We start from the raw sequence: 13,168 nt of genomic DNA, 5'->3' as shown, positions 1-13,168 counted from the left end.
TGCAATGTGGGAAATCAAAATAACTCATGTTACCATAACTCTAAAGGAATTTCACAAAATGACACACCAGGAAGTAAATAGACGTTCAGGTAAATTCAATAATCGTATCAACTTTAGTTCTAACTGCCACCATCTTCCGAAGGGACCCGTATTGCACCCCTCCAAGCATCTTGCATGCCACTTGGCATCGCGAGAACCTCCGCGGCTCAATCACATTCCCCAGGCATCTAGAGGGCACCATTCTCACGCCCCTCCAGGCATCCCAACACCCGGGGCATCGTCGCCACGGTGGACCGACGGTATCAACATCAATTCAATCCATGGTGCAGTATTTAAGAATTCTATTGATGCCATTCATCATATCTAGACCAAACTACTTACGAACACATAAGACTAAGGCCATTATTCTAACTAAAGCTATACTATTCTCAAGTCGACTCAAATCTAACGATTCGCCTAAGGAATTCTAGCATCCGAACACTGGGTCAACCAACACAAAACTGTCCTAACATCACGGTACACACCAAGTTGTCTTAACCGTGCGAGGTCACATAGCTTACTCGAATGACTACAGCCTCAATCACTCTCGTACCGCCTAAACGCTACACATCTCAAGCCCGAACAAGGTCGAACCAGGACCAGACCGACCAGCAAAATTCAACCTATGGAAGACCAGTACCATCCATTCAACGATCAATACCGTCCACAGCCTCACAAACCCGAATCAGTGCCGACCATGTCGACGATCGTCACCATGCATGACCGTTATCAAATTCAGCTTCACTTGATACACAAAACAGACCCGAATCACGGTAGCTCGAAGCATCCGAACTCAAATTTTGGTCGATTCCTAGAATGGAAATCCGAGTAACGGCAATACCACGTAATATAGAGAAACAGGACCTCCACTTGCCTTAAATTCGCGGGGTGCAAGCTGGAGGCGTAGCTGGTAGCGAGGTGGCGAGACTACGGTGCAAGCTGTGGCAGAGCCGCAAGCAACGCAGTCTAAGCAACAGCAAAGGGTGAGATCTCTTGGCCGGCTGCAAAGATGAGGTGAGACGATGGTGCGGGCGGCCGGCGTCGAGCAGCGAGGCATGGATGGAGCTGTGGAAGTTTGGGTGAGGGAGTTTCGTTGCTGAAAATGTTGCTGGGAAAATGAGGGAAGCTCTGGGTGCCGAGGGAGAAGAAGAACGACCCCTCCTTCTACCTTGGCCTCTCCGCCAGTTGACTGCATTAGTCAACAACTCACAAATTTCGGTGGCAACTCAAACGGAGGGCAGGTGGGGGAGACGTGGCTACGGTCGGTGGCCCTTCTTGCCACTTGAAGAAACGGCAGCAACGTAGCTGCCAATTCGATGGTCAACCTTTTCCCTTTTGTTGACTGCCGAGGATGGAGCGGTGGTGTGGACGTGACGGGGGTGGAAGATTCCCAGTCTTCTCTTCAGCATGCGTACGTATGCATGGGGTGGGTGCAGCTCGCATGAGAAATTAGCTTGGCGACGTGCTATGGGGAGTGAACATCGGTCTCGTTGGTGGCATTTTACGAAGAGGAATTTAAATGAGGTGATGAACTAGATGATGATCGAACTGTCATAGTACGGCGAAGACGTGACGATGAGGTGATGTCGCGAGGATGTGATGAGACGGAATAGTTCAGTACGGGGATGGTGGTGACTAAACAGTGGTCATGAACAATGCCAATAACATAGTCCGACGACAAACTTGTCAACTCGACATGGAACGTTATGCATTCAAGGCTCAGGCGAAATATGGATATCACAAAAGCCTCTCGAAAAAGCTAAAACAAACATACCTAAAATTTGTTTGTCAAAACTCCTCTAGTAAAAAATTGCAAGCGGGTAAAGTATAGTAGCCTAATATTATCTTAAATTCCTACAAATACAAGAAGCTAAGAAGAGTATAGGCTATATTTGATATTTGTATGCTTCGATATCATGGACGCATAAGGAAAAAAAATAAATTAATAAGCCTTTCAGATGTTTTTTTTTTTTTTGTCAATCTCACTTCTATTCCTACTCTAAGACTTTTGCCTTTACCTCTTATAATGCCTTTTTTTTTTTTTTTTTCTTATTCTTATAGTGCGTGAGAGTCAAAACTCACTCCTGAAACTTACGCGTCCCCCACCCCATCCCTGCCTAAGAAGGTGGGGATTTGAACCCCTCACCTCCCTCTTCCATGTTTGAAGGGTGGCCACTGGGACGAATCCCAGTGGTTTCCCATGCTCTGAAAAAGAGAGAAGCATCTAAAAAAATCTTTAGCCAATTCAATTCTAATTTTTTTAATATGGGTTGTCCAATCCTATATCTTTAAATGATTTGTCATTATAATTCTCACGCCCAAAATTGATCGAAAATTACTAACATAATGTTCTCCATGACATAACAACACCAATATGGGTGATTTTTACACTTAAAAAAAAAATTGAATTTTCTTTCCTTTTCACTATTCACTTCTCGAAAGGGCCAGCAGGGGTTGCTGGCTATCGCCAACCCCTTCTGAGAAGTAAATATTGAAAAAGGAAAGAAACTAATTTAGAAAAATTCAGAAATTTTTTAAAATATTGCAAAAAATCGTCATCATCAACAAGATTAGTAAAAGTCAAAGAGTTTGGGTCTAATTTAGTTACATTGAAGGAAAAAATTCACTGTCATACAATAGATTTAAAACTATATCAACTATCATCCCTCACGAAAAAAAGGGATTTCATCCATTATGTTTCACATACATAATCATTGTGAATTTTGTGCTTCAAATTATTTACCCATCATTTTCTTTCGTCGCATCAGACATACCATCTGATACGGTATCAACTTAACGATGGATTTGCCCGGAGCATGGGGCGATAGATCATGGAATTAGTAAGTTGGCGCTGAAATATATTTTCAGAAAAATTAAATGTTGAATTTATTTCCGTTTCTTTGAAGGGGAAGGACAAGGTAAATTCTCTCTACTTTTACCAAGAGCAAATTACAAGATATATATCAAAGCATAACTCCTTAATACATGCATCTGCATCAACCCAATCTCCATGACCCTGCCCAAAAAGCGAAGGACCAAAAGTTGTTAAACAATGACAAGTATGTGGTAATCATAGGTCGAGCTTATTATACTAATAGAACTCACACTAGTTGCTTGATCTGCTTGCAGACAGTTGAGCCAAAATTATCGCCAGTATAATGAGCAAAACGACCACCTGAAATTAAAATCCTAATAAGCAATTGTTCGTTCTTGTTTGGGTTACTGTTCAGCCTGTTCTCAGACCAGCCAAACAATGCAAGATAAATGTTTTTATACTCACCAGGATGGAGCTGTATCTGGATTTACTTGCAATGATGTAAGATTTCCTGTCAAAATAAGAAGTTTGTCTAAGTAAAAGGAACAAAACCAGTGTCATATACCACAGAGAGAGAGAGAGAGAGAGAGAGAGAAACCTTTTGTTTAGGAGGCCAGAATTTCTGCAAGCCTTCTGGGAAGCCTCGATTCTGCTTAATGTCTTTGTAGCATTAGGATCATTCTTGTCAACCTACAGAAGCCAAAAGCAGTAATTTAGGGAGCAATGTCTCAGACTAATTTAGAAAGTCAGGGCGTGAGAGGCATGGAGATGGAAAAACTGGGAATCAATGAAAGCATCAACTACTATTGCGGCCAAAAGTAGCAATATTTGATCATCAAGCAAGTTCCGCCTCACCAAAGGAGAAGTGGTTTCCCAATACATATATGTATATATCTGTACAGAAGACAAAACTTCAATAGCTAGCCTTTACAATCTTCTCTGCTGTATTCATAACCTCTTTTGTCTGCTAAATCAGTATTTGCAGAGGACAGTTTTTCAGGGATATTTCCACAACAGAACTCATGGTTCCATTTGTTTTCTTGTTCAAATTGGTTAACCCGTTATCTCTGTCACACACACACAACTTACAAGCCTTTTTAATGCTCAGTGCACTGGTCCATTGGGAGCAATGTATGGAGTTCTCTATAAAATTTTGGGCACTGCTTGTCTAGAGCTAATGTTCCCTATTCGTATGCATCTGTCTAACATTGGGAAGCCTGCTCAGGACATTGCTAGCAACCAAACAGGTGAGTCTTCCCAACAACATAGGGTCATCAGAAAACCCCTTGGGCCTTTATCCTAGGATACTCCTAGTGTTACACAGACACATACAAATTGGGAACATCAGAAGTTTCTTTCCAATAAATCAAGTGTAATGCAGGTCATAAGGTCTAGTTCAATTTCAAGAAGAGATAACTAAAAATATATATGAAGAGAATGTGTGTGCAAGATTACAGAATACAAGAAATGCATTCCAGTTTTTGACTTTCATACCTTGGATTTCAGCATACAAGAAAAATCATAGAAAGCACCATAAACATCAGCCATTGTTTTTGTGCGATCAATAACTTTAGCAGTAAGACCTGAAAAGTAAAGGCAGACAAATGGAATCACTAAGCGACCATTATCTAGGAGCTACTACAGTATATACACAAGAGTATAAAGGATCATGGACTGCCTTGACAAATGATGAATTATGAGAATTAAATCGATTAATGGTGATTGTCTCCCAGGCTATACTTCCATCTCGATCAATTTAGTTCTTCAGTATGCCTCATTATTTCCTCATGCATAATCGCCCAGTAAAACTATTTTACAAATGCCTTGTGCCATTTAAGTTCTTCAGTATGCCTAATCATTTCATCATGTCTAGGATAGTAATATCAACAAATCATATTCTTACCTCGTCTCATCTTTACTACACCTCTGAAAACTTCAATGTTGTTGTAGCATAAAGCTAATGTTCCAATTGCCATTATCTAGAAAAAGTAGAAAATGTTGGCAAAAGGAGCTCCTCCCCAATAATCAACAAGTTAATGGCATAGACAAGGAAATAGCAATATTAAACACCATGAAACCAGAAGTGCCACATACAGAAAGGCTTGAGATTATGAAGAGCTGACAACTGATTGTTGTACGAAAATTTGGCAAACTAGATGGGTGAAACCAAAAGAACAAGCAACCTTTTCCTAATGCACTCTAGTAAAGGATGCAAACACGCGCATGCAAGGAGAGAGAGAAAGGGACAATTTGTGTGTCCATGTGTACTTGTGTGAGAGACTGCCAGGGGAAGGGGGGGGGTGTGAATAATGCAGAGAGCAAGCTTGTAGAATGTTCGTGAGAAAAACTTTCACAGGAAATCTGTGGTCGAAAAATTGTTGAGATAGCTACCTCCTATATTTTTAATATAAGAGAGATTTAGGCAACAACTCTTGGTCACAGTTAAGAATACTGTTATCTTGAAGAATTGATCATGCACCTGAGGAATAGCACAAAACCGGAATATAGCAGGATCACTTAAGGCAGACAAGTATGTCAAACAGTCTTCAACATGTGTTAAGGCATTGGTGACCATGTCATTCAAACATTGCACTGCCTTCTCTGAGTTCTCCTCATACTTCAAGTCCTGCGTAGATGGGGCCAATCACAGAAAGAAGAAAGTAAGGATGTGCATGCAATATGATATACAACACTATAGGTGAATAATATCTCAAAAATTCATCTGCAAACTAGGTGGTGGAAAAACCAACTCCATATGGTAAAACAGGTTAAAGCAATTTAAGTGAACACTTAATATTCATGAATCATGTTGAAGAGGCATACCTCGAGTTTGTTTACATATTTACTCCAAATCTGACGAGGCCAAAACATGCGTGACTTTGGAATCTCATTGATATCCTCCAAATAATCTCGAATAATATTTGTTTTCTGATATTCACATTCAAAAGCAACGTTAGAAATCCACATTAAAAAAAGGTGGTAATGCACATTAAGCTTTGTAGTCTTTTTAAGTACCTGAAGAAACAAACCCATTGAATTGGATAGAGAATCTGATGCCAGATCTTCAGTTCCTGAAGCATGGAAAAGCTTTGACAGACCTATACCAACGAGTCCTGCCACATAGTGGCAATATTCATCATAATCATCAACTGTTTCCACCTGCAATGAAGAAAAATTAGTAGAAGTCATTGTAAGATAAGTAACAGCATAACCTATTAAACAGATTTATCTCCACTACAAGCAATTCTTCCAGAAGGTGCACGACTAAAACTACCCTTGAAATGTTTTGTGCAAAATAACATTGCCAGCTCTTAGATCCTCTTGGTCATGGTATTTGGTCAAACTTGTTCCAATTCAAACAAATCGGTTACCATAAACAAGGTGCACAGTAGAGACAATAGTCAGTTCACAAGCTGCTGGACCTTGGAAGATGGAAGAATGGTCATTACTTCTAGATGTATCCATTCTTTTCTATAAGCGAGTGAATCCTTTAAGGAGTTGTAACAGAGAGCTAAAGTCAAATCCTTACTTCACTACAGTTATAGTACACAGCAGGCTGGGCTACCCATTGTGTCAGCCATTAAACAAATAAAAGGACACTGGCACTAAACAATATCGACCCCTTCGATTGGAGGAAAGAATTCCAGCCATGTAAAGCTTATGCACTAGCTACATATTGACCTAGTCCAAGCACAACAAAATACCATAAACTTTGTAAGAGTTCCTTCAGCTTGGCTACATATTATAGTAAGATCTTGGAAAATATCAGAAGTGTCACATGGCAGATCACAAACCTCTTGGCATATAAATTTTGCCATTCCTGCTCCCATTCTTTTAGTAATATCATCAATTGCCTCTTGGTAACTGCAAGTATAGTCAAAAGCCACAGTTTATAAAGGAAAAGCAGTCAACATACCAATCAGCAGAAACAGTTCGCCTTAATATCAAGAATCAGTTGCGAAACTATGATGGTTAAGTATGTTGAAAAAAAAGGAAACACACATGGTGAAGTTGAAGGGCTAAAGAAGATCAGGTAGCAGAAGAGAATACCCTAATCTCAAGAAATGTGTTCACATCAAAATTACAAAGAAAGTAACAAGTTTGTAACCTTTTCCCCAGCTCCAGGAAAGCAGTTGAAACATGATGAAATTGGTCCATTAGAACCTTGTACTCTTTTGTACCACCTTAATACAACAACAGAGAACTTGAGTCAGTACACTCACTAAAAAATCTGGGCGACTGAATATTTCAGAGCCCAGCCTGATGTCTTCTTAAATGAGGTAACACAGATTACTGGATAAGCACACTTCACAGATTGCTCACAAAACTAAGCAGCAAAAGATTATAATTACAATAATAATAATAACTACAAGGTATCAACAGTTGCCACTTAAGACAGCTTTCTACCAAGTTCTGGATGAACTAAAAGTTGCTAGTTGGATGAAATCAATGGCAGATGGCATATAAATAACCTAAAAATACATGATTTCCCAAGTTGACATCAGGAATAAATTTAACAATCTTTTACCCTATGCTGGGTAGTCCAGTTTCCCCATATGATGGAATTATCACAAGACTATCTTACTGTAAGAGAGCGTTCATTGTACTATAGTATGGGTCTCAAAAAATTTAGCAAAAGATTGCACAAAATAAGAAAAGTAGATGAGACTGGTGAAAAGGTTCTCATGTAGAATCATAAAGTAAAGTCCAAATATTGTTGATATATCTTGTTCTTCTAAAAGCGGTGTTAAGAAATATAATCCAAGTCAATTTGAAGTCAATTTCAAATGATATATCACAGAGGGAACTACTCCACTATCATTCTAGATTTTGAAGAACAAAGTGGTAAAGATGTATATTTGCTACAAGATAATGTTAAAAATAGGATCTCCATGTGGCTTCAAAGCCCATTCTTAACGCAAAATGTGGACATCTATTATTTATGCATATATACACACATTTATACAAAGGAAACCATTAAGAGAGATGAGTCAAACACTTTTTTATTTAGAACACATCTAACTCATGTTTCCTGAACTGGGTATCAATACTGAATCAAGCCTTTAAATACTGAAAAACCAGTTTTCAGTCTTGGATCACCAAAAGCTTTAACTGGCAAGAAATAGATAGTAGGATAGCATGTCTAACTCACATGAAAAATGCCACTCCTTATCATACACATGCTGATGAAAAGCTTTCAGGATAGGCACTTTGACATCAGTAGGTATGCTTGTGTCATCCTCTGGAAAGGGAACATTAAAAGAGATAAGATTTCAACACAAAATCATGTAATAATGCCATTATGGAGCTGGAAACAACTAGTCAATGAGATACTGACAAAAGTTGGCAGAGGAACTAAGGACAAATCCTGAAACTGATTCTTTTATGGATTATCCAACTGATATATATAAGTCCATGTTTCTCAACCAATGAATAAGCATGTTCCATTTATGATGGATAGTGGTGACAAATAAATAAAAGTCTATATGTGAAGAACACACTGTGACCTACACAATAATATTCCCATGAATGCTATCGACATAAAATGAGAACTCCAATGGGTTCAGATTACGGTCAGTCTTTGACAGACAAAGGATAGTTGGCCCACTTCACCAGCTAAAAAGTGCTATAGATAAGTGTTGCAATTTCTCATAGTTGAAAGGATAATTAAAAGAATATCAAGATTTGAAGAGGCATAGGTTTTCGCCTTTAAAAACACTAAGACAAGGAAATGTAGCCTGAACTCCACTCCCTTATCCGGATATGTAGAAGTTTGAAGGGAAAAAGTAGAGCTGCCGACAGGGTAGATACATTTGAAATTAATTGGGTAAAATGGCAGTCAAGGTTTAATGTTGCCCAACTGGAATGACAGTAATTTAGGACAAATGCACTATATTTAATAAACAGCATGATATCTTGCAAATGCAAGACAGAGAATTAATACAGAGTTATGGGACAAACCAACTGTATCAAGTGCTCGCAGGACCAAATAAAATATGCACACCTGCAAAAATGCAAAAGAAAAGTTAAAGAGATAAAAAAAATATATCGCAAGAAGCTAATCTAAGAATCCCATTGGGATTTGCATTGACTAGTACTGGCATTTGAGTTAACTAATCTAACAGTTCATTGGATTTTTGCACTGGATTAGCAGACACTAGAAGTCCATAGGAGAAAGTATCAAAAGAAAGCAAGAAGTAACCACATTAATCTAGGTAAGAGGACAGCATTGACATCAACAGTAATATTACGCAATTCCATTCAAGATCATACTCAGATGTGGTTCATGTATGGAGAGCCTATAGCGCTTTCTTTGACTTTTCAATTGTAAGAGAGTAGTATAGAAATAGGTACTTTCAACAGCTGATATTCTAATTTCTAGGAAGGGAAAGAAATAAGCTCCTGCAGCTTGTTCACCAATACAAATGTCATCTTTCCTATATAGCCAAGTCATCATTCTATACAGTCCATCAGAATTGGTGGATCTCCAGGTGCCATGTGTGCCATGGGGATGCTATCAAACAGTATGATGAAAGCCAGTCCAGGCAAGAAACACTCTGAACATTAACACGTGATATATCATCCCTGCACAATCTCTCTTGAGAAAGGAGAGGGAAAAAATCTACACTTTATTTGGCTCCGAATTTTGGAATCAATAATACTAAAACACCAAAACCTTAGGAGGAGGAGGATGGACTCGAGGAACCTCCTCCCATCAACTAAATTCCAAATTCATGAAAACCTTGGGCTTATGCTAAACCATCTCGCATGTTCTGTGGACTTCTCATGGGGACTCACCAATACGAGAGAGAAAAGTGTGTGCTTGGAGTACTCTATCTAACGTCATCATCTTGCATCAATATCATGCATTAATCCTCTAGTAAAATGCCTCAATAAACTGATTCAAATCCTTTCAGTAAGGGCACGCCACTTGAGCCACAACAAACAGAATAATCGATCCTTGGCTTTACCTAAGCTGTTGTACCTGCTGTCTTCAGCAGGTAGTCTAGAATTAGCAATTTTTCCTAATTCTTTTGTATTTGTCCTTTACAATATCATGAATTTCCTCATATTTCCTGATAGCAGGTAGTGCTCCCTAAGCCATAGAAAAATTCCTCCTGGCCCCAACCAAAAAAAAAAACACAAACAACTTCGTCCATTTAATAGCAACAGGCAGAGTATCCAAAGTCATCATGGCATCGCTTAAACACCACGAACATATTCAGCGATCACGATTCCACAAAAACACTCGTCCAAAACAAGATCATTACAGCAGAAAACTCAATCCACCGATCCCGCAATCCTATTCAATCATCATCCACAACTCCCGCATGAATTAAACGTCGCGATCGTCCAAATTTCTCCAAAAAAAACGGTAACAAACCCAAAGGAAAAAAAAAAAGACCAGACTACATCATGATAGCTGCAAAATCGAAAAACCGCGCTCACCGCGTCGCGAAGCTCGGGGCCGAGCTGCTGGATAACGAGGCCGAAGCTCCGGGAGACCTTGTGGAGCATGGAGTAGCAGAATCCCCAGTGCGGCTGCGGAGGGATCCGCTTCTCTGCATTCCTTGCCGCGATCTTCAGCTTCAGCAGCGGGTAGAAATCGTCCGGGTGCTTCAGGATGGCTCCCAAACTCCCCATTTCTCTCTCTCTCTCTCTCTCTCTCTCTCTCTCTCTCGCTTGCTGAACTCGAGATCGGAGGGAGACGGAGACCGAATGTGGTGAAAAACCAGAAAGAGATGGGGAGGCCTTTTGTAAAGCGATCGAGACCGAAAGGTCCAATGTGGCGTCTCTGAGATTTGGATTAAACAATGTAAACGCCGAAAATACGGATGGAAGGGGGGGAGTCAAATCGAATGGGGGAGAGCGAGCCCCCTTGCGGACAAAGGAAGAGGAGATATGTTTATTTCTCCGAAAACGACCCGGGTCTGTCTGTGTGACTCACCGCGAGCGAGTTCAGACGAGGAATTTCTGGATCGATGATGATGAGGTGGATGATCATCTGTATTTTCATTTTATTTGCACTTCATTTCGTTTTTGGTCATTTTTCTGAGGCCACTATTTTCCCGAGCTTTTCATTTTCAGTTTTTGCATCCTGTTTTAATTTTTCAGTACTTATTGGTTTATCAAAGAAAAGGAAATGTTTCGTTCTTACCAGGAAGAAAAAGGAAATTGAGGCTCTGTTTGTTTTACTGAAATGAATAATTTAAAAAAATTCTTCGTTCATGAAAACGTCTATTAGCGTAAATTATCTTCGATAATGAATATATTTTATAGGTGATTATTTCAAGTGGTATAAATGATTATTTTTTGAAAAATATTTTAAAATCATTTATTTTTTACAAAATAAATATTTTTTTACTATTTATTCAAAAAAAAAAAAAATTGAGGATTATGTGTTATTTAGTATATACTAACTCCAGTGTTCAACCACATAGGAATCATTTCATATCTAAATTTTCAAAAGCTTTCATGCAAAAAAAAAAAAAAGTGCTTTTATTCATTTTCGCAGAAAGCAAGGGTTTTTGGAAGTTTGATGTTTTAATAGCTTGCTTCAAATAACTATTTCCCCTTAAAATCTTTTATTTATATTCATACATTGCGTTTCTTATGTTTTGATGTTCATATGATGTGAAACACTTAAAATAATCAATAATATGCAAATATTGATCCATAGAAACTTATACCATTTTTTTATGGCAAATTGAGATTTGATATTTCAAAAAAATTTAAAAAAAGGGATGTACGAAATTAAAATTGATATGATAGGGTTAAAAAGGGGGGCATATGCCTATATTTAACGTATGCCAAATGTCCAAGAGGTCGCATAATTTCCACTTCCGTGAAGAAATGAATAATTGAAATCGTGAGGGTAATCCTCGAATATTCTCTCCACTCCCACCAACTCCTTCCAGCTCTTAATTGTTCAACGTGTGAGAGTACAGTTCGACCTCCAAGCACACAGCTGCTTCAAGTTGACTCAATGAATAAAGGTTGGCCGAAAGGATTAGTTGACTATATATGAATGTGGAGGTGGGACCGAATTCACATTGGAATTCAAGGCTCTCTTTTCTATTACAAGAGCTGTTTTGGTCAAAGTCAGTGCAAGGCATGCCGTATAGCTTAAGCTAGGGCTCGCAAAAGTTGACTCTACTTTTGCTGTGGCGATTGAAAAACGGGGCAACCCAATCATTGAAGGAGGTGAAAAAAATATGAATTGTCATAATGACACAAGACTTCACTAAATTTTAATTTGATGGGTAACGTGATCCTAAAATTTTAATTTATTCATTTTGATCCGTCAAATTTAATTCAATGAGTAATGCGATTGCTTAACTTTCAATTTATTCAAAATACATGTTCAAGTTAATATTCTCTTTTTATTAATTCAAAATCATGAATTATATTGAATAAATTAAAAATTAAAAAATCATATTATATATTAAATTAAAGTTTAAAAAATACTTTAAGCAAATTAAAATTTTAAAAATCAAAACATATAATAAATTATAATTTAAAAATTATTTATGTCATTCTCTAACGTCCAATGAGCTTCTTTGGCTCGCCTCGTTGGCCTGGACTTCGATGATATCGAAAGGCGAACACGTGACCTTAACCCGGTATCACCAATCGTATCGAAGTATTGAAACTAAAATCATTTAGTGGGCCGGGCCCCACTTCTTATGCCTACTCTCCTTGATATTGTCGCTGGGGTGTTTGTGGGCCCCACTTTTCATGCCTGTTGTTTTTTCATTAGATTTCTTTTCGTCTCTGCTCCCTATTAACAAAAAAAAAGTGGATATTTCCATTCCCAAAAATGAACAATGACAGCCAACGGATGAATTCATCGTCCTCGCTTCTCCGCTCAGTCAAAAATGAAACTGACAGCCAACCCCTGACTTTGCTAGTCTGGCTATCCGTTTGCACGGTGGTCCCCGTGCCCAAGTGTCGGTCTACTTCGTGCGGATGAATTCATCGTCCTCGCTCTCCGCTCAGTCAAACGAGGGGTCTAAAAGGATGCTTTAAATTAGAATGATAGGGGGCAGCAATTGGCTGTAGACCTGTCAAAAAGAGTTAGAAGAACCCACTTTTCAACTCATAATTGATGAGTTAAATATGGATTAGCCAATTTTAAAATATGGGTTGAATATGGATTTAAGTTGCAAAGCCAGATTAATTTTGAATTTTCATTTAGTTTAGGCTTTTATAGAGGAAGCAAGGATGAACGAGTTGGGACAAACCTTTACCAAAAAAAAAAAAAAAAAAAAAAAAACGAGTTGGGACAAACTTGCTCTGTCAGTAAAGACAACG

The 13,168-nt window shown here is 38.6% G+C and overlaps 1 protein-coding gene and 1 long non-coding RNA gene across 2 annotated transcripts in view; one reads left to right on the top strand and one right to left on the bottom strand.

The window, feature by feature from the left end:
- The window catches only part of LOC120295634, a 73,792-nt gene extending 68,334 nt beyond the window's left edge, over positions 1-5,458 (top strand). The window contains exon 3 of the long non-coding RNA XR_005553001.1: positions 5,339-5,458. This is a non-coding gene — a long non-coding RNA (uncharacterized LOC120295634). The remainder of the gene's footprint in view (positions 1-5,338) is intronic.
- Positions 2,877-10,757, bottom strand: LOC104453372 (squalene synthase 2). The gene is made up of 14 exons (XM_010067907.3): positions 10,304-10,757; positions 8,816-8,858; positions 8,007-8,096; positions 6,963-7,038; positions 6,649-6,718; positions 5,870-6,013; positions 5,678-5,782; positions 5,334-5,480; positions 4,758-4,833; positions 4,349-4,437; positions 3,453-3,544; positions 3,320-3,365; positions 3,145-3,214; positions 2,877-3,055 (listed from the first exon to the last, which is right to left on the bottom strand). The coding sequence occupies exons 1-13, from the start codon at positions 10,496-10,498 to the stop codon at positions 3,146-3,148; spliced, it is 1,242 nt and encodes a 413-aa protein (XP_010066209.2). The 5' UTR covers positions 10,499-10,757; the 3' UTR covers positions 2,877-3,055; position 3,145.
- Positions 10,758-13,168: the final 2,411 nt, after the last annotated feature.

This window comes from Eucalyptus grandis, chromosome 7, assembly GCF_016545825.1.
Source record: "Eucalyptus grandis isolate ANBG69807.140 chromosome 7, ASM1654582v1, whole genome shotgun sequence".
Lineage (NCBI taxonomy): Eukaryota > Viridiplantae > Streptophyta > Magnoliopsida > Myrtales > Myrtaceae > Eucalyptus > Eucalyptus grandis.
The sequence above is the reverse complement of the archived record's forward strand: the minus strand, read 5'-3'. Positions and strand labels throughout refer to the sequence as shown.